We start from the raw sequence: 24,980 nt of genomic DNA on the forward strand, positions 1-24,980 counted from the left end.
TGTATTCCTTTGATTTTAAAGGCAAGGATGCCCTATGGGGCAAAGCAGACCAAGAAAACAGAGGATCTGTTTAAAGCAATGTTTCCCAAAGTACAGGCTGTAATTTCAAACAGCACTGCAGGACTTAGAAGTAGCATTTGCAAGCCAAATGGAAATTCAGCTGTAGAAATAAAGCTCATGAGCCTGAGACTGAAATTGGAAGTGCACTGCCCAGCAACCCATAACTGGAGGAGCCAGTTCAGAGGCGCAGAAATCAAGTAATTGATTGCAGCTGCCTGGCTCCAGAGATTCCCTTCTGCCCTCAAGTTTTTATATCTGACATCACTCTCCATAAGGGCACCTTGGCCACGCTGCACTGTTTTCAGCAGTAGTAGGATGCTATGGAATTTTGCATCTCACTGCAGTGCAGGAGGATGTGCAAGTACAGATATGATGTCTCCTTTTTCTGTGGGTTTTGCAGATGCCCAAATTCTTACCTGTCTTCCCTCTCCCAGCTAAAGGTTCTGGACACGCATTTCAGAATATGAACAGCACATTCCCTTGCTACTCTGTCAATACTTTGGCATTATATCCACAGGAATATCTCTAAGGGTCTCCCACAAGTGTTTTACCTTCCTCCTACAGCCCTAAAAAAGCAGAGGAAAGAGCGGCAGCATTTGCTTCTGGTATGTAGAAATCTTTCAGGCTCTACCACCTTGAGGGGGAGCAGAAGAATGAAGTCCAGAAACACTCACATCCCATCAGTTTGTTTCAGGACCTTTGCCTGTAAAACTCAGACTAAGTCTTCTGGAACTGTCCTTTATAAAGGAACAAGCCTGAAGTCCATGGAAGAGAGGCATTCACGTCTGGACAAACCCCAAACTTCTCCTTTTGGCCAAGGACAAAAAAATCCTCCACCAGGCTGTTTTACAACCACTTGGAAAGGGAGACTTTCCACATCCAGAAAGTTTAATTTTGAGTAACACAGAATATTAGCCCTAGTTCTGCAGCAAGCTCATTCATGAGGCAAAAGTATGAGGCTGCTGAACTACACAGGACATTGCTTGCAACTCCCAATAAAAAGTTTCAGGTTGTGTTCAGAATGACTCCAAAAAGCCGGTTTTCCAAGAAAAGCAGACACTTGGAGCTATTCTTCAGGGACATCTTTTTCCACTGAAAAGGCAGAGAAGAACTGATCCAAAGCAAAAGTACAGACCACCACCAGACCCTTGCCCTGTAGTTCACAAAGGCCACTTAGGGCTTCTCCAGGACCCCAGTCCCAAGCACAGCAGTTCTCATCCCGAGGCACTGCGCTGACTTGTACACACAACACAAGGAACATTTGCTGTATTGAAGTTTTCAGCTTCACAAACACCTGTGACAGACCTTATGGTGTGGCCCGGGCTGCTGCTGGGCATTACAACACTCTTCTACATCCACCCCCGAGTTATTTGGGGTGGCAGAATGGTTGTGTCTGTTCCCACTCACTCAAAGCTGACATCTCACCGCTGTTATTACTCCTGCAGGCAGTGGAGGGGAAGCAACGGCAGTGACAAGGAGAACAATCAAAAAACAAGGAGTTTCATAAGCCAGAGAACCAGCAAAGCATGATTTCCTCTGGGTACATGTCTTACAGTTGGATTCCTTCTTTGTCTACTACGGTGACAGCTCCAAGTGAAGCTTTTTCTCCCAGGTGAGAATCACAGTCACAGGGATTCCCCGATGCCTAAGGAGGTGGGGGCTCATTCATCTTACAGCCTCTCCTCAGCTGAGCTCAAGCAGCATTGGGGAGGCTCTGGAATAAGATCAGCTCAGTGACACTTCATTCCCAGTTACAGAGAACAACCTCACCCGTCACCGCATCTCCCAGGAAATCACGGCGCGTTCATCGGAGGCAGATGGAAAATGCCTGGGATAGGGAGCCAAGAGTGCCAGGAGGGGTGAGGATGTGGTGTCCTCCTGCAAGACAACTGCCCAGACAGCCAGGAAGAGCAACTACCTCACACCTGTCTCCACTCCAGCCATATGGGTCCTCACCCCAAAAATGACCATCATGTTCTGCCCCAACATCTGCTCCTTGCAGCCTCAAAGAGGCATCGGATCCTTAAACAGATTATCCCACACCAGTTAATCCCAGCAGTCCCACAGGCTACCAGCAGTTGCCATGACCAGTTTGAAACAGGCACTTGTTTAGACCTTCTCTAGATTTTAATTCTCTAATTTTTTTGTTGTTGTTGTTATTTATGCCAAGACAGACTGCCCATCTGAATAGTCTTATCTGGACTTTTGTTCTTCCAAAGCGAAGGAGGATAATACAAACAGAAAAATAACAGGAAGCTAAAAGGTCCTGTCAAATTCTGCTCGACAGATCACTTTTTATTTAAATTGTGACAACAGCTGTCACAGTCTGAATAGGCCTGTACATCAAATAAACCCCATCTTTCTCCAAAAAACAGGCAACAGAATGTGTAAAGCCTAGGAGTAGAAGGAAGAAGAAAAGAAAAAATATGCATTATCCCCAACCAGGTCTTTAGACTTAATAATGACTAGAGGTGGGAAGTTACCTTTATTTAAGTAAACCAAAGGCTGCTTACAATCACTTAGAGGGGCTCCACTTAATTCATGCACAAGTAATGGCAGCAGGAGGGTGGAGAAAATCCCTTTGTACATCTGGTTTCAGTGAATGAGCTGTTGTTTTTACAAATGGATACACTTATTTTCTGGCTATTAAAGAGCATCATACATTCTTATCTCTTAGTTTAACCCAACTAAGAGTTTTGCTCTCGACTTATGCATGACAAACTGATCTCTGATGCATTTCTCAACCTCTGCACAGCACAAAGCACCCCACTTTTATGAACTGATTTCATCAGTTCGCAAAACTGAGACAGCTGGTTTTTCTCAACTGTCATCTCCTCCCAAAACTTACAAATCAGCCCATACTCCTTCTGGCTTGGGTCTGAATAGAGCCTGCAACTGGAACCCAGCCAACCCCAAATCCAGTTCCTTCCTTCCTGCCTTCATGCCCAGAGGTGAAAGAGCAAATCACTTTTGCCTCAGAGATCTGCCTACCCTTTAGCAAAGTATTATTTTACAACTGTTCTCTCTGTGCTGAGAGATTTCCAGTAGGCAAAGCCATAACAAACTCCAAGGAGTTTAAGGTGCAAACCAGCAATATCTGACCAGAGGCCAATTCCTGATTTGAAAGTCACATTGCACATAATAAACTAGGAGAGTGCACTGAGCTTGACTTAGATCCTGCTAATCACTTAAACCCCAGCTTTGCTTACAGAGGGAATTGTATTTTTTGTAGTCTTCCTGCATCCTTACATGGAAAGGATTTTTTTTGCTGTATTACACCAGTCTCTGCACAGTGGAAACTCAAAACTTGCCATAAAACTCAATGTATGGCACTCCAGTACTGCAGCTGGAAGTGGGATTGTGCAACCCAAGAGATAAGGCACAGCTGAGCCAGCAATGGAACTGCAGCATTTTGTGCTCAAACACTGAAAGTAAGGCACAAAACACAAGTCAAAAGTTAAAGCTCTTCTGCTCTGACAGCAAGCAGCCCGTGAAAATACTGAAAATACAGCTTATTTATCTTTCATAGGCAAAAGGAGGAACATACCCAGAGCTTTTGGGAAAGCTCTATCACAGCCTTTAAATGGGTGCAGGAATTCACTACCAAAAAAGGTTAGTTAAGAAAGTACTTGTGAAAATTATGAAAATTGTTCCATTAGCTTCATTTGCTGGTAGTTTTTTGGCAAAGTCCACCGAGGTATTGACAGCACATTTAATTAAATCTTCTGGCAGAGTCGGATGAGGGAACACTCTTAGGAGGGAAGAAATCCTCTGTCTCCACTGCAGTCCTGCAGCAAAGCACTGCAACCTCTCCCAGCACGCACTGGTCGTTCTGGAATGAGACTTCATGCCCACAGCCCAGGACAAAAGGCCACACACTAAAATCTAAAATCATGAATCAAAACTCACTTCCTGATGCACTGGGAAACTACTCCAGCAAATTTTAAGATTCAGAAGGCAATTCCAAGTGGGTATTACACATCTGTTAGCAGAAAGGTTACGGCAAGCACAAGGTAATGAATCCCATCTAGTCTGAGAGATTTCTCTTCAACATCAAAATGATTTTTAATCCAAGTATTGAGCTGCACAGTGTTTGCTCTCAGAGGTCAAACATGGACTAGGAGGAAGGCAAGTTGGAAGTACAGTAACACTTTGGTTTATTAATCAGTGTTCCATAAAACCCCACAGTCACTCTGCGAGGTACTGAACCTGCCACAGGATGTGCCTGGAAGCAGGAACCACGGAGCTCCTGGTATCTGTCAACAGCTCAGCCTTTCCTGTGAAAGGAGGACATACACACACTGCTCCTGTTTCAAAGGCTGTGGCTCCACCATCCCTAAATCAGACACCAACAATCCAACTGAAGTCATGCTGCTGCACGTGAAGAAATACAGCTGTGCTTATATCAAAGTTTCAGCCCATTAACTTCTGTGTCCAGACTAAACAGTGCTTTCACTCTTCCTCAGGGCACGTGCTGGAGGGTTTGCACATTTGGTCTCCAGTTTATTTGTAACACCCAAGCAGAAATTTAAGCTTTTACAGCTTCAATTTGTTTACTTTCATACAGTGACTAATTGTCTTCACAGTCAGTACCACTTTACCTTCTTGCATGACATTCCCATGTCCTAAGAGGATACACCTCCTAAGTTTGAAGCCTACCTGTTGGTCAAGGTATGACTAAAGCCATCCACTTCGAAGAATAAAATTGTTTCATGACAGTTTATGAATTTACTGGATTCTAAAAGACAGCACACGTTTGTGGGTGAAGAGTAATTTGAAAGCCTACTAAGCACATCAGTTCAATAAGTGTTTCAAAAAGTTAAAAACAAAACACATTTATCAGAGAGAAGGACTCTGCCAACACTACTTTGTCCTCAATTCCTTGAATGTAAAGAGAGTAAAAAGAGAATTTTGCAACAGCAGGGATCAGTTAATATTACAATACTCAAGGAGACAACCATAATGCTTCTTGGCTTTCTCCTTTTAACCTACTATGGGCCAGCTGTTTCTAATTTTTTCCTGCCTGTCCCCATTCCTTGGGACAATCTGCAGCACAGCAAACTAACATTTTACAGCAGTATTTGTCTCACTGACTGCTTGCACCTCTGTTAAATACAATTAGTTGCTGCACAGCAATGTAGCTCTATCACAGTTAGCATAACCAATAAATATGACACAAGAACATTAGGTCTTTATTGACAAACACTTAGTGAGGACACATTCCTCATTCCCTAGCACAGGAAGCCACCTTATACATAGATTAGGAACAGTTCACATCTACTTCACCCTCCTTGAAGCACCCAAGTTGTACCTACAGTGAGGTCACTGTGCCTAAGTCCAGTATTAAAAATTATACTGTTAAATGAGGAAAAAACCCATCTAAAGCAAATTACCCTCAGAAGCACAAAACAGAGCCTGCCTGCTTTCCCTCCCTGCAGGAAGAACAAACTGCTATTGAGAGAGCAGCAATGCCTGATAGGTCCTTCAGCCATCAGCACCTTCCTATCACACCTCATCAAACAGAGCTCATCTCCAAACCACTTTGCTTCTAATACAAGGAACTCTCCAGCACTGGAGCTGTTGTCTGTATCCATTTGCACAACTGCTGTTCATAATATGTTTCAGCCAGATGACATTTCTGTTGTGGAACAGAGGAAAGCTTTTAGCTGAATTACTCTTTCTGCACCATGAGCCAACAGCTGCTGTCCCACTCAGCTGCACATGTGCTTCCCAGTGACCTCCCAGGGCTTCCAACACTGGGATATGAAGAACTGCACAAAATTTCATTGCAAGATAGTTGATACTTGCTATTTTCAGGAACAGAGGTTACACTAGTCACAAAATGTAATTGCAGAAGCACTGTCTAAGCACGTAGACAATGCAAGTCCAGTGTCACCTTGTTCACACACCACTCACAGCCCAATCACACTAAAACCCCGTGTCCTCCTGCCCCACAGCCCCTCAGGAAAACATCTTCAAAGACTGAATATTTATATTACAACTGCTGTAGCTTCACTTGTCTCCTGCAAGGACTGTCTTCTTGTATCCTGAGCTCTGTTAGCTCCAGACAACAAGCGCCGTTCGTGTTTCTCAGTCAAACCTAAAGAAGGCTTAGTCTGAGTGCTGAACTCCCAGCACCACAATGCCTACTCAGACATCAAGAAAACCCTACAAACAGTTTACTCCCTGCTGTCCTTCCCTGGTCTGTCTTTGGTTTTCAATCCCATAACCAGAAGGGCCCCATTATACAGCCATCAACACCACAGAGACCCAGCCAGAGAGTTATCTGCAAAGAGGTGACGTGACAAGGTTAAATGCACATCTGGCCATCCAGGAAGGATGCAGGATGCTGCACCACAGCTGAAGGGCTGGGGCAGCGCTGCCCCAGCTCCTGCCCTGCCCTCAGAGCACACTAATCCACTGCCTTGGAACCCCCACTGCTCCTCACTGTACTCCTTGCTTAACACGAGGACCGAGACTATTCCAGGCGACCGAGTAATAGGATTTAAACAGTCTAATCCCAGCTGTTACTTACAGTTTGTCACACAAGTCACGAACTGGTCCCCCAAAGTACGTGAATGTCACTGTGAACTCAGGCCCCAGGACTGACCTGCATAAAGCTACACCAGGAGATGGCTAAAAAAAAAAATATGATGCCAAAATAAGAGGCATAAAACTCTGAACTGCATCTTGTCAGGAAGGAAAAAGGGCATCTAAAGAAAAAGCAAGGCCCCTTCAACATGGTATTAGAATATGCAGGTGACAAGTGAAAAATGCAAGGGCACCACAAGTGATGTCTTTATAAAACAAACAAAATGAGCAGCTTTGCCTTTAGAAGTCTCTGGAAGCAGGCATGCTTTCCATGCCAGCATTCCCATCCCTGTCCCTCAGAGTTCAAACACAAGTCACATGCAAGGTTTTCAGTGGTGACCTTGGGACAGAGCAAGAATAAACACAAGGATTTCTGTTGGTAAAAGGAAAAGCATCCTCAACACAAATGAGATTTAGGGTATCAAACAGTACAAGTGAAAAAGGATTTGACAGCACAAAGTACACTGGAAACCAGCTAGAGATCCTGCTGGGAGCTCAGACCAAATCCTCCTCTGCTTTACTTGCCTTGCTGACCACAGGACAAATAAGCCACAAGTATGACAGTGCAGAATAACCAGACACAACTCTAGATCACACCATGAGAAGCATTTCTACTAAACAAAAAGTAGAACTGCAACTAAAAACCTAGAGGAGTCGTCTTTGGAAGGTTTCATACCTGTATCAGCCAAAGCCACCCAGGACAAACTCAGAGCCAAAGCACGTGCAGACAACGCCAACAGGAAATACAACACAAGACAAGCCTCCCTAAACAGCAGGTGCCTACAGGCACCTCTGTAGTATTTTGCAAACAGCTGTAAAACTTCTCTGCTGGCACTTTGAACCTCTGAGCAAACCCTACAGCTTCAGCAAGGCACCCAGGCTCAGAGCTGTACCACGCTCACACACCTCCCCGTTAGCTGAGAGTACAGGAGAAGGTTGTATCTTCTCAAAACTGCACTGATACCTGTTATCACCACTGAGCAAGTCAGAGAGCAGCATTAGCTCCATAATAAATGGGAATAAACCAGCCATAACTTGGTTTTGAACTGGATAATAAAAAGTTCCTGAATTCTTAGGGAAAATCTGTTCCCAAGCAACCTTGTAATCACAGTTGTAAAACAGCTTGTTGTTAAGAAGGAGCGTGAAATAGCTTAAGGAAGATACTGCTTTCAGCAACAAAAAACAAATCTCAGCAGCCTAGAAAGTCATTTCTAGGTTTATACACATATTTTTAAAGCAGAGCCAAGTGGACTTTCCACAGTATTTACCCACTTATAAATTTCAGCTGAAAATGGAAAACTATGAATCCCTGATTATGCCACGATGGGAAAGGAGCAGCTACTTGGTTCTACACAACAACTGCATCAAAGGCAACAAAGTCTTACATTTCTCAGACTTGTTTACTCAGAGTAAACTGTCTGTTTTCCATATATTAAGGAAAAAATCCCCTTAGTCTTCCATTTCCACATGTGTGACCTCCTGCCTGTACACACCAAGGGGATTAGTTTAACTTCCAGAAGGCACTCAGTCTCCTTTTTTAGAACAAACATTAAACATGCAGATGTTTGATGCTCTGATTTGCTTCAACAAATATAGATTTTAGCTTCTGGAGTCTGACGTTTCTGCTCTCTTGATTTTACATGGGTACTGAGATGCTGTGAATAAAGCCTACAGCTGGATACAAATCTGCACTCAGAGAAAGTCAAAAGTACTCCAAGGAATAGGAGAGTTGCAGAAAACCAACTTGAGTATGTTTTCTTTCTCAGCTCAAACGAAGCAAAACCTTTGCTCTACTCAGCCATGCACAAGCTTTCACTGAAAAATCCACAAATCTTTCCTCAAATATAATCCTTTCTGCTATGTTTTTCTACACTGCAGTTAATGTTCTATTCAGACACAATACTTCTGGTGTTTGATTAATCTACTTGCAAGTTCTGAACTGCCCCTGACCACACAGCCTCAATGTGCAGCATGTAAGACCCACCATAAACTGAGCACGAGGCATAAAGGTCTCCAAGAAGCCACTGCCAATATCAAATAGTAAAAAAAAAAAATCCATTTCTCCAGAACAGCAGCAACTGCTGGAGCCAGTGATTCTCCAAGAGAATCGTGACCTTGAAGGTATTTAAGGGGTGCCTCCCGTTATCTCTACAGCTGCTCCTTTAAATGAAACTAAAGTACATTTTTAAATAAGGCTTAAAAGCAGAACCTGAGTCACCCAAGCAGCTTCACCAATATACCTACACCATTAAGTGCATAAAAATTTAAAAATCGTTAAGCAAAGCCTCAGCTTGCTATCAGGCAACAAATCCATCCATGTGCAAACTAGGACCCCAATTTAATTCCACAGCCAGGATCCCTCTGCCTTCAGTTCATAAGAAGCAGCAAAGAGCTGTCAAGGACAAGCAGAGACACCACGTTATGTCTGCATTTGTCAACACCACTGCAAAGCTGCATCAGCTTCCTCATGAACTGCACAGCAAAAGAGCAACAACAGTTACCTGAAAAGCCAAACAGGTAAGTTTAAAAAAAATGGAAATGTGCTTATGAACAGAAAACTTCTCAGAAACTTTGTTTACCCTGTCAGGGAGGTAACGGTGAAGGAGCAACTTCGATCAGTCAGAAAAAGCCACTATGAGAAACAGGAGTTTAGTAATGCAGGTCCTTTCAGGTTAACACAGAATGACAGTTTCAAATCTAAAATTGCTTCAAGTATGAAGTGGTCCATCCTTCAGAACAGCTTCTCAAAAATTACCACAGAATTTATCACTGTAAACACAGGTGAGAATTTTCATAGAATCCCTGAATGGGTTGGGTTGGAAGGGACCTTAAAGAGCATCCAGTTCCAACTCCCCTGCCATGGGCAGGGACATCTTCCACTAGACCAGATGGCTCCAAGCTCCAACCTTTTATTCTGCTTTTCTCAAAAGGTTAAATTTAAGCAGAACTACAGCCTGTTTATTTGAGGTTGTTCAACAGTCCACATTAAACAAAACTCACATAATTCACAGCAGCTCCTTTGGACCTGAGGCCTCCCAGTTTACCAATTCATTTATTTTAATGGTTGACAACAGAAAATTTACATACAAAATGTTGACAGCAATCTCAAAGTGACCACTGTAACAACACTAAGGGACAGCCCTTGGAATTTTGTCTATATTAGACACTGCAAAACCCATTAAGCCTGTAAGACAGAGGGCTCCTCAGCTGAGGATGCATCAGGCTGCACCTCCTTGCTAATGAGCAGCAAACAGAAATCTTTGATTAGTAAGGAACATTCCATTTATGTGCACACAGCTATTAGAAACCCCATCCAAACCCCTCAGAACTGGCTGCAATACAACAGTCAAAATATCCAATGTCAGGTACGAAATTTTTCACTGCTGGAGAACTCAGCCACTGGCAAACTCATGTCTTTGGTGTTCCTCCTTCAACTTACATCTTTTTAATCAAGTGAGTTTTCTGCGAGGCCACAGCTGCCCACGGACACCACCCAGTCCCAAAGGAAGGGGGATTTAAGGGCACCAGGCCACTGACACCTGCCTTCAGTGACAGCACCTTCTGCACCAGGGACCAGCTCCCACACAGGAACAAACCCAGGCCTGAAGGGCACTTGGAATAAAGTCATCAGAGCACAGTTCAGAGCTGGGGACAAAGGGACATCGGGAGGAAGGGGACAGGACACACCTCAAGATGTCAACAAGATACCAGACAAGTCAAACAAAAGCTACTGACAAACAATGCACTGACACCCGAGACACTGTTCAGGTACTTGTTACCGCATTCAGCATCTCCTCAGCTCCCTCCAGCCACGCCGTTCCAAGAAATACATAATGAGCCCTTACTTTGACAGGACTTCAAACAAAGCTGCCTTTTCTTTTTTTCTTCCCCCCCTCAAAAAAAAATTAGAATATGAATGCTTCTGCTCCACCAAGAAATCCAGAGCCTTTTGTGAGCAGATGATGCTACGAGCAGATGTACTACAAGCAGATTCACAATCGAGCAGATGATCTCTTCTTTACCAGCCATCTTGACCTGCCTGGCTCGATTTACATAAACTGTGTCTATTCACTACAACATTGATTATGTAAAACTCGGCAAAATCTTGACCAAACACGCAGTGCCACATCACTGGCAGGGCAGACACGCAGCGCGCTGCTGGGAGAAGGTTGTTGGAAATGTGTTTGCAGCAAGGACCGGCGTGAAACGCCCTGGGCTTCACTTGGGCTCACGTTAAGGTGCAGACGAGCAATCACAACTATTGCGAGACAACACAGCAACGCGTCCTGGTGGGAGAACCACCTACTGCCAAAAAAAAAACCAAAAAACGCCTCCCCCCTTGATTTAAAGGTCAACAACCTCGCTTTAATACTGCTGAGACGGAGTAAGAGCAAAAGATAAAGGGAAAGTTTTGTCATCTTCAAAACAGGACTCTCAGCAGCTTGCCAGGTGTGCCAATTCCTTTGTTCGTCACCCTTTTCACCACCTAATTTAAAAGTCTCGCAGCTCAAGACACAAGTTATTCATCAACATCACAATCAAGGCTTTTTTCAGAAAAACAACAACCCACACAGTGTCTCAAAACAGCTTTTTTTCCCCCCCCCTCCTCTTTTCAAATCTAGCTGCGAGGCTGCGCTATCAATTTTAATCAGGCAGTTGTAAGAGGAGCTGCTTCGCTTCTGCCAGTCCCCAGGTCTCGGTTTCACTACGGGGAGGAGAGCAGACTTACACTGTCTTATTTAAATCAAGCTCCAGATTACAAGATTTTAATACAAAACAGGTATTAAGAGGTTTTTTTAGCACGCCGAGCAGATGCTTAAGCCGTTCCAAGAGTTCCTAGTCACAAATGTTGAGTCACCAAAGAGAGAGAGATACGTTTGCATTATTTATGGCACTACAGACAACATTCAAGATATCTCCGATAGGACACGCACTAATCAACTCCTGAAGTGGCAAATGGATCTTAAATCCCCAGTCTTCGGTTCAAAAATTAAAAAATACAGTTCCTGAAGTCACGGAATTCCCTGGACTGCTTCCATCATGTCTCCCTATTCCCACATCCCAGCTCCCAAGCACGTTGTGTGAGCAGTGACAGCAAATGCCCCATTGTTTCAGCGCAGTGACCAGAGCGACTCAGCTCCCCGTTCACAGACTTCTTGTTCCCGACTGCACTGCAGGGACAGGAGGGTCTGTTTGCTTTTCCAGTACATGTTACACCTCAGGAGATGTAACCTCAGCAGTTCCACAGAACAGCTGAAACTCAAACACGACCTAAACTCAGCCATATGAAGTTTATTTAAATTTCACTGGCATGTTTCAACACACACAGTGAAGATCAAGACCCCGGGAGAACCGATAAGCAGAGATCAATGGGTTCCCATATTAAAGGCAGAGCACACCAGACTTTGCCAGGTTAAGATCAGAGCCAAAACATTTCATACTTCTGTACTTTCAACTGCTGCTAAAAATAGTAGGGCAACAGAAAGGAAAATGCTTCCAGCTGTGCACAAAGAGCCTCTGCAGCACAACATCAATTTATGCACTCTAATTTAATTAAAGATTCAGCATTATACTATGACTTTATTGTCAGAGACAGTGTTGCACAGCTGAGCTCACCCTCCATTTCCACAGCCGAAACACTAAGAACGTTTCTTTATTAAATTTAGCGTGATATGGTTATTTCTCACGAATCGAGTGACTTAAATTCAAGGATTTCAAGTACCAGCTACGCCACACGTTCATGGGAGCAGCTGTATTTTATTCCCCGGTAACTGCATCTTGACCCAGTCTCGTGACAGGAAACATTCAGCATCCCTTAAGGAAAAAAAGGGTGCACTGTTGGATACGGGCACCCATCCTGGGCTGCTCTTTTCCAAACAGTTGTTCTGCGGAGGTGAACGCAGCTCTTTTTGAAACGACTCGACCAAAACAAAACAAAAATCCCTAAGAAGCCAGAACAGGGTTTCCCACGACCTTGCAGCAAACATGTACCAGATTCTGGGGGGGGGAGAGGGGGGGGAGGCTGAGGTTGTTCTGCCTCCACGGCTGGCTCGAAACCTCTCTGCTGTGTTTATGTATAAAAATTATTCCATTAACCATACGTTTCCGCGCGTTAAAGTATCAGAATTAAGCATCTCTTCTAAGGGTTCAGAAGGGCTCTCAGCAAGCGCGGCTTAGACGCTTCTCCCTCATCTGCTTCCGCGGCGCTCAGCGAGCTCTAACAGCAGGGCAACAGCGTAATGCCAAGCGGATTACTTTAAGATCCATATCAAGCCGAGAAAATAAACATTTCCACTACGAATCTGAATATAAGCACTTCACCCTCCTTCTCCTCCTCCTCCTCCTCCCCCCCCTCACCCCGCGCCTCTCCCCCTCGTTCCAAAGTCATCTCCCCTGCCATCTGCAAGGAGGACGCCGTCTCCCGGAGCCGGGCGGGCTCACACGGCGGCAGCGCCGCCGGAGGGACGGGGAGAAGGGGGGGGGTGTCTGTGTGTCATAACGCGGAGCCCCGCACCAAGTTTCTTCTTCTTCTTCTTCTTCCCCAGACCCGCCGCGACATCTCCCCCCCCCTCCCCGGGAGCCGCCGGTCCCCGCTCCGCCCGTTCCGCCCTCGGGCACCGAGACCGGCAACGGCCGCGCCGCGCGCTGCCCTCGGGCACCGGGACACCCCCTTCTCTCCTCAGGCACCGCGAGTCCCCCTCAATCCCTCCGCGATCCCCTCAGCAGCCTGGACCCCCCCCCTTCATCCCTCCCCGATCCCCTCAGGCACCGGGACCCCCCCCCCTCCTCTGACCGCTCCCCGCACACACCGGGACCCCCCTCGCCCCCCAACGGCGGCTCCGCGCGCTCGGGCGGTGGGAAGGCGGGAATCACCCCCTCGTTCCCACCCCCCGCCACCCTTCCACCTCCGAGCGCTCCCTCACAGCGCCGAGACACCCGAGGGGAAAGAGCGGGGGGGAGACACTGAGAGAAAATAGGGGGAGAAGCCCCCGCCGCTCCCCCCTCCATCCCCCCCCCGCAACCCCGGCTCCCCTGCCCAGCGCTCACCCCAGCACCACCAGCTCCCCGTACTTGACGGGCTCCTTGTTCAGCGCGCACAGCTCCTCCTGGCTGGGCGAAAACATGGGGCCGCCGCCGCTGCGGTCGCACCGACGGCCGCCCCCCCACCGCGCGTCGCGTCGCGTCCCGTCCAGGCAGCCGCCGCCGCCGCCGCGGGGCCGCGTCCCGAGCGGGCTCCGCTCCGCTCTGCGCCCGCGGCCGCCAGCAACGGCCACTACACCGCGGGGGGGACGGGGGCGGGGCCAGCGCGGGCTCGGACCAACCCGCCGCGCCGGGGGAGGCGGGGGGGGCACAGCGAGTGGCCCCGCCCCCCCTCACGCCTATTAATGGCCGGTGGAGGGGGCGGAGCGAACACGCAGGGCACCGCCCCCTTCCCGCGCGCCTCCCCCCCCCTCGGCACAGCGAGCGGTGGTACGGCCCGGCCGTGTTATGTAAACATAGAGTAAAGGGGGCCCGGCCGCTCTTAAAGGGGCCGCGCACCCGCGGGACCGGCGGGACCGGGGGCTCTGATCACCGACGGAGGATGGAGGGGGTTCTAGGTCACCTCACGATGTGTTCCAGATCACCTGTGACGTTCCACATCACCTGGGGGTGTCCAGATCCCAGCGGTGTCTCCAGTCCCCCCACCTGACCCAGGTTTAGGTCACCTGCGGGGCTGGGTCTCTTCTCGTCTGTGCCGCGGGTTCTACATCACCTCCCCGCGCCTTTGGAGATCTGTGGTGCTCCGGGTTCCCCCGGGGAGCTCCTGGGTCACCTCCTGCCCCAGCGGGAGGGGGCTCGGACCACCCCCATCTCCTGCGCCTTCCATGTGGTCTCCAGCAATGGGGCACCATCAGCTTCTGCACTTGTGGCTGGGGAAGGGCCGCTCGCCTGTCTCCCATCCCTGGATGTGGCAGGACCCACAGAGCCCACCTTCCAACCCCTTCTGTCCACTGTCTCCTTCTGGGGGTACAGAAATGCCCCCACCCCCTTTGTTCTTCAGTGGTCTTGAAGGTCCTTTCCAACCCAAACCGTTCTAGGATTTCCAAGGATTTTCTCCCCCCCGGTGTCTCCCCCAGCACTCCCTTCTCTCCTCCTTTGTCCTCTGTACCAGACTAAAGCCCCAAACCAACAAAGATTGGCTTGACATTGATCAAAGTCAAGGATAGAAATCCTCATTAGCCAGTATTGGGGGTCTCCAAGCCACTAACAAAGACAAAAGTAATCTCAGCATCCACCACGCTGCTCCTGGCCTTCCCCAAGGAGCATCCTCTGAGCTGGCACAGTCAGACCCAGGATCAAGTCCCATTCCTCCTGCTGAAAGCTTTCCCTCCACCCGAAATTGTATTTAGCTATTAATTTTCCCCAGTAATGTTATTTTTCTGTCGCTTTGGTGAAGAGGTGAAATGGAAAAACCCAACCAATCTCGCAGGGCCACACAATGGAGATCTTCCCAGGGGCTGTGTGAAGAAGACAAGATTTTATTAAAGACAGGGAGCTGAATTATTGCAGATTTATCTTCTTTATTGCTCTAACAAAATAGAAAAGAAAGCTGGGCTGTAAGTCACTGTCAGAGAACACAAATACATCCCCGAAAACAGGGTGAAAAACAAACCTCCCGGCTGCATCCTCTTCGACTTCTCCATTTCTCCCCTGAAAGCAAGACCTTCAGAGGAACTTGGCCTTCACGTGGCATAAACAAACTTCCAATACTTTTCCAAAAACTGCTCCCAAACAGCTCAGCTGGGCTTCCATAAGTCAGACGTGGCTGGATTTGGAGCATCTTCTGCTGCTCCCCCGGCCCCGTGCGGGGATGGAGGGATGAGGAAGGACCTGGAAGATCTGATTTTGCTTCTTTCTCCCACTTTTTCATTTTTTAACATTGAGCTTTTTGTGGAAGAGGGGAAAGTTGCACAGAATTTTGCACACAAAGTTCATAACCACAAGGTTCTGCACCCTTTGGCCAAACCTATTTTTTTCTGCACACAAACCAGTACGTTTGCTGTCATTAAGCACAGAAATGCAGAAATTATTAAATACAGCAAATGCACTGGTTTGCATTGCTGGAAAAAAAAGATAAATTCAGAAAATGTGCTCGTTTGCAGTGCTGAGGAAAAAAATTAAATAGGGAAGATGCTCTTCTTTGCATTGCTGAAAAATAAATGTGCAGGGAAAAGAGCCCAGCGGGATTCACTGGGGAATATTTGCATCTGATTTATTCATAGGAGGTGGATGAGCAGTGCTGGGATAAGGAGTCACACACCTGTCATGTACCTGTGGTGGGAGACTGTGAAATAACCCCTGAGCCTGGGCTGATCCATTATTTTTTTCCTTGGAAATGTGCTTCATTTGTTCATGCCCAATCCCTTCATTCTGTACCTCCCCACGGGGTGTTTTAGGCTGACAAGTGAAGAGGGAAGATGAGCCCCACAAGGTGTTTTAAGGACTGCTGGTCCTTTCCTCCCAAATTGTAGCTTTTCTCATTTCAATTCCAACAGGACCAATTGCTCCCAGCGCTGGAAACACGCTTTTAATTGTTTGATTTTTAAATTTTTTAAATTTTTGGCTGATGAAGCAGAGCCAGGAGGAGGGAGCAGCTTTGCTGAACGTTGCACAGCTCCCTGACCCCCACAGACCACAGCCCCAAATCCCAGCACTGCTATTCCCTCCAGCTCCAAACATTCCTTTTGCAACTGGTGCGAGCAACACTTGGCTGGCATTTTTCCCCAAACCCATTGAAATAATTGAGAAATATCCCCACAGCTGCATTCTGCTGTTTTTCAGCTCAAAATATCTTGTGTTTTCGGATTCAGGATGGCTCAGCGTGGCTTTTGAGGGCTGTGAAGGGAGGTTTGGTAGTTTTCCACTGGAAGTGAGAATCACAGATAGCTTGGATCACCTTCCCAGCAGCATCAGTGCTGTGAGAGGGAGTTTGCTCCCAGGTTTAGCAGGAGCAGCTGCCTGGATGGATGGAGGGCTGTCCAGCCAAGCCAGACGAACATTAAAATCAACGTTTGGAAAAAAATCCCAAACATGAAGAAACAGTGCATGCCCATTTATTTTTAAAATGTAGTAAAAAGTTATTTTAAATGCAGGGAGATTAATAAGGCCCTAATTCAGCAAAGTACTTCCAGATGTGCTGGACTCCGGGTGTACTTCAGTGCTTTTATGAATCAGGGCTTAAGGAAGGGGCTTAAAATGCAGAGAACGTATTGAAAGAGGGTTTTAAACTAAAAGAGGGCAGGTTGAGATTGGATTTTGGGAAGAGGGTGGTGAGGACTTGACACAGGTTGCCCAGAGAAGCTGTGGCTGCCCCATCCCTGGAAGTGTTCAAGGCCAGCTTGGACAGGGCTTGGAGCAACCTGGAATAGTGGAAGGTGTCCCTGCCCATGGCAGGGGGTTGGAATGGGATGATCTTTGAAGTCCCTTCCAACCCAAACATTCTGGGATTCTATGAGTCTTAATAGCCCTTGAATCACACCTGCAGCTTCCACTGCACATGGAACTCGTGTGGATCAGCACAGAAATAGGGATAAAGGTTTCCATTCCCAGCCCTGTATTATTGCTGTTCATAGAAAGGTTTCCGGGAGTGGGATCAAGTCTGTGTTCAGCCATCGGTGTGGATGGTTGGAAAGTTGACCTCTGGCGTTGCAGCAGCCTGGATTTGGTACTCCAGGAGGGGAATAAACCCCAGGAAAGGAGCAAAACTGTCTCAGCTCCAAGGTTAGGATTAAGGGGGTATGACCTGGGTGAGTGCAAACCTTTCTGGTTGGAAAGTCTCCAGCTGGCAGGTGAGTGAGGCTCTCGAGCAGCCACCAAGTGGAAACAGCAGAAGAAAGAGCTGTGTTTTAAAAAAAAAAAAAAGCTGTCTTAAAATTAGATTTGATAAATAAACTACAGGAAAAAAAAGATGTGATTGCTCGTAATAATACGTGTAGGGACCCTCTCAGTCCTGTGTTTCAGAGGTTCAGTGCCTAAAATAGATCAGACTGAAAGAGATTTGCTTTTTCTTACACCATTTGGGAATCATTTGAACCTCTTATTGTCTAATTTTCCACCATGGAGTATGATTGTCTTGATTCCCAGTAACATCTAAACTTTGGAAAGGAGAATTGCATTAAAAAATAAGTGGAAGAGCTAAAAGCATAAAATACTTCCAAATACCCCAGTAGCAGCTTAAAGATATGGTACAGGCTCCAGCTTAACACATAACACTCCCTAATAAAGACCCTAAAGGATTTTTTAAAAACAAAGATGTTAAGCAGCGGAGTGAGGAAGGGTATTAGGAACAAAAAAGATAGCTGTCAAAAATGAGGAAAATAGAATATAGCATAAACACTGGCAAATATAAAACCACAATAAGGCAAGTGGAAAGGATATTGCAGAGCAGTTTGCCAGAGGCATAAAAAAAGCACATAAAAACACAGAAGAGACAGAAAGTCAACCAGGGGACTCACTGGGACCAGCAAAGAGTGAAAGTGAGGAAGAAGTTTTGGGTGAAATAAAATGCTGGTGGCTCAAGTAAATGAGCTCCACGTGTGTCTGCACCAGGAGCTGGAGGTGGAGATTCCCACAGCAAAACCCTCATTATCTGCAATGACTCTGATAAGCTTCTTAAATACAGGTGTCACCAAAAAAGATTTTGGAATAAACAGATAAATTTAAATTGAGAGAGGAGCAAATTTCCAGGGTGAGATGTCACTGGCCCGAGTCTTGGAAAGAGATTCAGATATATTAATAATTGTATCTGTATAATTATATTTTACAAAACATTGTATTTGTATAAATATATTGTTATCTATTTGTATAATTATATAAAGGATTGTATTTGTCTGCAGGATGAGAAATAACAAACTTGCCACTGAAGAAACAAGTCTAAGAGCTTAAACTGTAAGAGTTTGAGTGTAAAATACAATCAAGTTCAGGTAAATATGGATACCTGGGATGCACTGGGAATATCTGATACAGCAGGGAAAGGGCAATAGGAGGCTTTTGCAGAAAGAAGCCAAAGTTTATAACACATTCACACCCCCTGAAGCAGTCAATGAATATGTTGGAGAAGGTGATTGCATGTGTATCACATTCCTGGGGTTCAGGAAAGCTTTGCCACTGCAAGAGCTGTCAAAGAGATAAAAGTAGCATGAGATAAAGAAAGGCCTTCGTGGATTAGCAGCTGAGTGCAACAGAAACCAAAGGCTAGAGGTAAGTTCTCATTTTCACAGCGGGGAGAGGCTGTTGCTGGGGGTTTTGTGGTGTCGTGGAGCCCTGGCCAGGCTGCTGAATTCTAATGGGAAAGTTTGCTCATGAGCCAAAAATTTTAAGCTGACTGCAAGGACCCAGCAAGAAAATGTCCAAGTACATACAAGATGACCTTAGTCATATCTGTCTAATGGCTGGCTCTAATTGAGCCATTATCCTTCCAGAAAGGCATCCTGAGGTTTCACAGGCACTGTAGGTCCTTCTCTTCAAAGATCAGCTCAGAGAACAATCTAAGTGTAAAACACAAGTAAAATGTGCCAAGATGTTTCTGTGTGTCTTTTCCAGCAACATGGGTTATCCCAGATGGATGGTCTGTATCGCTTTTTCTGTACCCCATATCTCACCCACCTTCCCTGGAACACCAGCACTGTGCACTCACTTCACAGCTTGATTCCTGAAGGACTTGTGAGAGCTAAGGGGGAATAAACACCTTTTGTATGTGTCTGCCAAAATCAGAAGCAGTGGCATCCCAAACCTCAGTGTCGCCTGTGTTGCACTCTTCCCAGGAGGATCCAGGTCCATCCACAGTTCCAACCCCTGCCAGGGTCCTGCAGCCCACAGCCAAGTCCCCTCTCAAATCACCATATCCCTCTTTGCAGATTCCTCTCTCCTGCCCCCGTTGCTCATCTGGGAATGGAATTTCTCTCCCCAGGGCTCATCCCTTTTTCCTCATAAATTTTGTCTCCATTTGAAAGTTAACACTAACACAGCGGTGGGAGGCAGAGGATGGGGACAATTTCAGTAATTTACTTACACCTAATTTAGGGGAAATCCTGTTAGTCTGACCTTTATTCCAGCAGACAAAGCTGATGAGACTGATTCCCCGGGCTTGGACCACATTATCCCACTACAGGAACTATCCATGGCAGTGATGGTCCCCATCCCCCAGGAGAGCAGCTCCGAGAGCAGATGGCTGGGTCCCCATCCACAAAGAGATATCCAGCCATCCCATAAATCAACCAGGCTTCCCCCAGTCAAACATAATGAAAACACCCAAATCACTGCAGGATATGAAAGGAGCTCTGATTTCCAAGCACTGAAGCTCTGGAAAAGCCCCAGTCCATGGTCTCAGCCTGGCTCTGGTGTGAAAGGCTCCCATGGCAAAGGCTTGTCACTTTGTCACTTAATTGCACCAGTCCCTGAAAGCCTCCTCTAGCTGCTGGTATCACACAACCAAGATTTATTAACAACGGATTCCACTTTTCAGGGAATGCTCGAGGAACTTCAGGATGATGGGAGTCCCACTGTTTGAGCAGCGTGAACCTCAGTCCCAAAACATCCCCCCCAATTTGCAGGCGCCAAAATATTTCACCCACCAGCAAAGCGTGAACACCCACAAAGCCACTTAAATTCAAACATCACTTTCACATCTTTCCACTACAGAGAATGAAATGCATTTTGGAAATTATTGCATAATAGAAATGAGAGATGGTCCCCTGGCTCCCATTCAGGCAGCAGATAATCAGTGGGTTACAGAAACCTCCTCCACATCTCCAGCATGATCAGGCCTGTGCTGTTCCCAAGCAGGATTCAGCTCCATGGCCAAAAGTCAGTGGAGGCCCATCACCTTGTCTCCCCAAATTCCTCATCACTGCCTTTTGCAATCTTTGCAGGACTGATACATATGATTTTGGAAGAGAAGGGAAACGCTGTTTTGCCAAGGACTGTGGGATTTCGGTGTGACCTTGTGTTCTTTTAGGAGGTGTTTTACAACGAGGGTGGTGGAACACTGAACAGGTTGACCAGAGAGGTGGTAGATGACCCGTCACTGGAAACATTCAAGGCCAGGTTGGACAGGGCTCTGAGCAACCCAATCTAATTGAAAATGTCCATGCTTATTGCAGGGGGGTTGGATAGATGACCTTTAAACGTCCCTCCAGACCCAAACTACTCTGTGATTCTATTCTGTGATTCTGGTCTGTGGTTAATAACAGCTTGGGAGTTCAGACTTCAGGGTCAGCAGGACCTGGCAATTCATCAGTTTGTTCCTCTTCTTCGGGTAAGAAGGTGCCAGGTCATATCTGGATAAGTTAAAAGCACCATTTGGCCTCCAAAGTATACACACACCAGTAAAGCCTTATAACCACCTCCTAGCATTTGACATTCTTTTCACTGCTATAATTTACTAAATGCATTACCAGGTGCTCCTGGCAGCTTTCCAGGCTGCCTTCAGCCAGAATATGGATAAACTCAGGAAAAAAAAAGGGAAAAAAAAAAAAAGGCTGTTGCTGCCCCTGAAACCTTGAAATCTGAGCAAGAGGAAAAAAAAAATGAGGGGGGGAGGGAAAGCCACAACAAAAACCAGCGACCACCATCCGTGCACAGATGTCAGCAGGATGTAGCAAAAGGAACAACATCCTGTGACATCCTGTTAAATGAACGTGCAACGGCAGCTCCTGAAATCCCGAAATCCCTAAAATCTCGAGCACTGCCTTCCTGCCGGGGCCGTGGGAGCATTTGCTTTATAGATGGTTTCAGATGGTCACTTCTCCTCCTGCCTGCTCGCTCTGGGTAATTAGTAAGTCGTTATCTCTGCGAGCTGAAAGGCTCTCTATTGTTGGGGTCGGCTGAGATTCCCGTCCCGTTGTCATTCTTATGGGCTCTTTAGCAGATGGACGGCTCAAACTGTATTTCACAGCAATAAGGTAATGGCTGAGAAACACAGTTCTGGTGGGCCCCTCATTGCTGCTGGAATCGTTAGGAGATGGAGAAGGCTTGTACCTCATCAGATAATGTCTTTCCTTAACAAAGGAGCCGAGTTATCTTGGAAGAGGTTGAGAGCTCTCTGCTTTTTTGGACAGGGAAAAGGCACTCATGCTGCTGAGTTATGTTAAAGGAGGCAAGATTTTGCGTGGAAACACGAGAAGAATCTCTGAAAAGATTGCGAGGCATTTTTTTGAACAGAAAGAGCACGCACATACCTGCTGTTGCCATTAAGAGAGAAGATGAATGAGGAAAGCCTTTGAGCTGAAAGAAAATCAACATGAATTCATTGCTAAGGGTTAGGTATCATATATATAGTGTACATCCAACTCCAGCAACAGAAAATGCATTATTGAAGGAATAGAAAGGACAGGAAACCACTTGCTAATAAAAATCATCATCTGCCTTCTGGAATGAAGGACTCCTCGGTTCACATGTTTTAGTCAAATCAAAGCATCCAGGAAAGCAAAGGCAACCTTATAAATCCACATCTGGAACTGTAGAGCTGGTGGCAAAATAACAGAATGGTTTGGGTTGGAAGGGACATTAAAGATCATCCATTTCCATCCCCTGCCATGGGCAGGGACACCTTCCACTAGCCCAGGTCGCTCCAAGCCCCGTCCAACCTGGCCTTGAACACTTCCAGGGATTTGGGGCAGCCACAGCTTCTCTGGGCAACCTGTACCAGGGCCTCCCCACCCTCATTGACTCCATAGGTGAGGTTTAGGGTCTTACAACTCCAGTTCTCCACAGGGTGAAAGCAGAGCAAGGTGGTCCAGTGACCACATTCACACCCCCCTGCCAAGATAGATCGTACAACAAACATCCCGAAGAGACCCATCCCATGTTCTTCTCCGTGGGCTGTTAAACCCACTGGTGTCCAGGCACATGGTGAAGCCCATGGTAGGAACACACTGACATCTTTATGAGGAAGAACAGGCTGTGACAGCCCTGCGCGAGAGCGGGAGGTTATCCTGTGTTTTGTTCGCCTGGTTTTCAGGAACAGATGGGAACAGAGCCATAGGAAGCCTCCTCGTTCAAGAACTGGCCCAACTTGCGGCTCATTAGCGAGGCCCTACACAGCTAAACCCTCTGCTTGTCCCATCTGCAGCAGCCAAGGCCTCGGTGACCTCAAACCCCCCCACCTGGGACCCCTAACCCTGCCATGGCCGCTTATAAATCTTTACATTTGAGACGCCGGCGGCCGATCGATGATTTCAGGATGCAAATGGAGCATATGGAGGCTATAGCAAGCAGCACAAAGGCAGAAGCCACGGGCCATTTCCATGATCAGAAAGAGAAAGAGTTGCTAATTATGCAAAGGTCATTGACTGAGCGTGGTGCTACATTTAAATATTTCAGCGTGCCCTTGCCTGGGTCCCCTCAGAAATGTTGTGTAAATGCTCCTCTGTTTTGGGGGAGATAAGAAAACACAGAAAAAGTGCAGATGTCTCTGTTTCATGCCACATGAGAACTTTAAAGCAGGCTCAAGCATCTTGGGGGCTTTGGGTTTCTCTTTTTTTTTCCTCCCTGTAGTTATTTTTTCATGCTCTGACTCCTGGTTACTCCACACAGTTTCCGGTTTCTACCTCCCAAAATTCGCATCATCCCTGTGCCTCACTGATGGATGCAGCAATGGCAGCTTGGTGCTGCAGGGTGTCACCTCCACCCCAGCCACCCTGTCACCTCCTCTGTGCCCACAGGGCTTGGCTGACACGGTCAAGGCGAAGGAGACAAAGTTTGACTCTTGTTTTTTTCCCCTCCTCCTCTTTGCAAATGTGTAACAGTGAGAAGGGACATTGTCCTCAGGTCCGTGGGAAGCACAAAGCGATGGCTGTGCTGACCTCCTTATAAAAATTCAAGCCTGTCCTCATTTTCCCTGGAGGTTTTGGTGGCTTGCACACACGTATCTTTGTCCTCCTCCCCTCATCCCCAGTGCTGGCCAGTCCAACAGCCCAGCCCTGCTGCCCACACCAGCAAATCCTGACATACCCAGTCAAAAATTTGACAATTAAGGACAAATTGTGAAAGTTCTTTCTTGGAAGAAAACCTTGCTTTTCTTTCCAGGGATGCTGCCAGTTCAGTTCAACGAATCTCAGTTGCCAGCACTGACAACTCAGCTTTTCCCAAAATCAAGCCCTTGAAGCCTCTCTGGCCAGTCCCTCACCACTGCAGGCGAAGGGAAGGGTGGGATGCTGGATGTATAATTTAGAGATTTTCACTTAAATATATTCTCTGTGACCACTGAGGTCCCTGGCTGGAGTCTGTGATTTTTAAAAAGGATTAGTGCTGTGGGAGCCTTCATCCAGACGCCCCCCAAAGAGGTTTTGACCTGGTTGTGTGCTGAGTACTTTGCCCTCCTAAACCTACTGCTTCAAATCCCTATTGCTTTTCTATTTCCAAACCTATTGGTTTGGGTTTTTTAACCCCTTTCAGGCATTTAAATACTGAGTTCACTACTGGTATTAAAAATTTTTTAAAGAGCTCTTGATCTAGCAACCTGACACATAATTTTTTAGATATTATCTTTATATAGATATAAAATATTATATACTTTTATATTTATTGCAATGCTTATATATTATTTTTTATTGGGAAGATGGATGCCCACAGTCACACAGGGTAATTCATGTTCATGGAAAAGATTGAGCTTCATGATCAGATGTGTATTCACCTCTTCTATCTCCCAGAGCATTTCTGTATTGATGCAGGGTCATTCTGCTCTGCTCCTCTCTGAAAATTTGGGAGTGAAAAGTTACAATGTGGGTAAATACGTGGGATGCTCTGGGCTTCTTCCCTTAGCCACAAGCAGGATTAAGGCCAAAGAGCTCCTTCCTGCCAAAAACAGGGAGAATAATCCTGTCATAAGCCATTAATATGGAGCTGCATTGGCCCTTGGCAGCAAACCACCAAACCCACAACGTTGTGTTTAATTTGCTGTTAGAGGACAGACTGAATCTTCTTCACTCCATTATACAGAGATGATATTTCAGCACCAAGCCCTGGAAAGAAGCCACTGCTCAGCTCTCCATGACTCCACATCTCCATCCCATCCACTGCTGCTCTAAAGGAATTTTCAGGAGCTCCTGTTTGCTGGGATGGCCCACGTGCAATAAATCCCAGGGTTTTCCATTCACACCAGCGCTGCCGTGGGAAGCAGAAGGTGTTTCATCCTCCACCCCACCAGCCCCAAGAGCCAGGCAAGCCCTGGTACCCATTTTGGTCCCATGTGCACGCCAAAGTAGCAAGAGCAAGCAGGAACAACCACATTTTTGCCACAGAACAAGAGCCAGATTGGATTTTTGACTTTCCACAGGGTTTCTTCCTTC

General features: G+C 46.6%; 1 protein-coding gene across 1 annotated transcript in view; it reads right to left on the reverse strand.

Moving 5' to 3' along the window:
* PELI2 (pellino E3 ubiquitin protein ligase family member 2) overlaps positions 1–13,850 on the reverse strand; it is a 66,138-nt gene extending 52,288 nt beyond the window's left edge. Inside the window, exon 1 of the mRNA XM_017831774.1 lies at positions 13,699–13,850. Within this exon, the coding sequence (XP_017687263.1) occupies positions 13,699–13,775 (77 nt within the window). The 5' untranslated portion in view covers positions 13,776–13,850. The remainder of the gene's footprint in view (positions 1–13,698) is intronic.
* Between the last annotated feature and the right edge of the window lie 11,130 nt (positions 13,851–24,980).

Source organism: Lepidothrix coronata, unplaced genomic scaffold, assembly GCF_001604755.1.
Source record: "Lepidothrix coronata isolate B3197 unplaced genomic scaffold, Lepidothrix_coronata-1.0 Scaffold196, whole genome shotgun sequence".
NCBI lineage: Eukaryota > Metazoa > Chordata > Aves > Passeriformes > Pipridae > Lepidothrix > Lepidothrix coronata.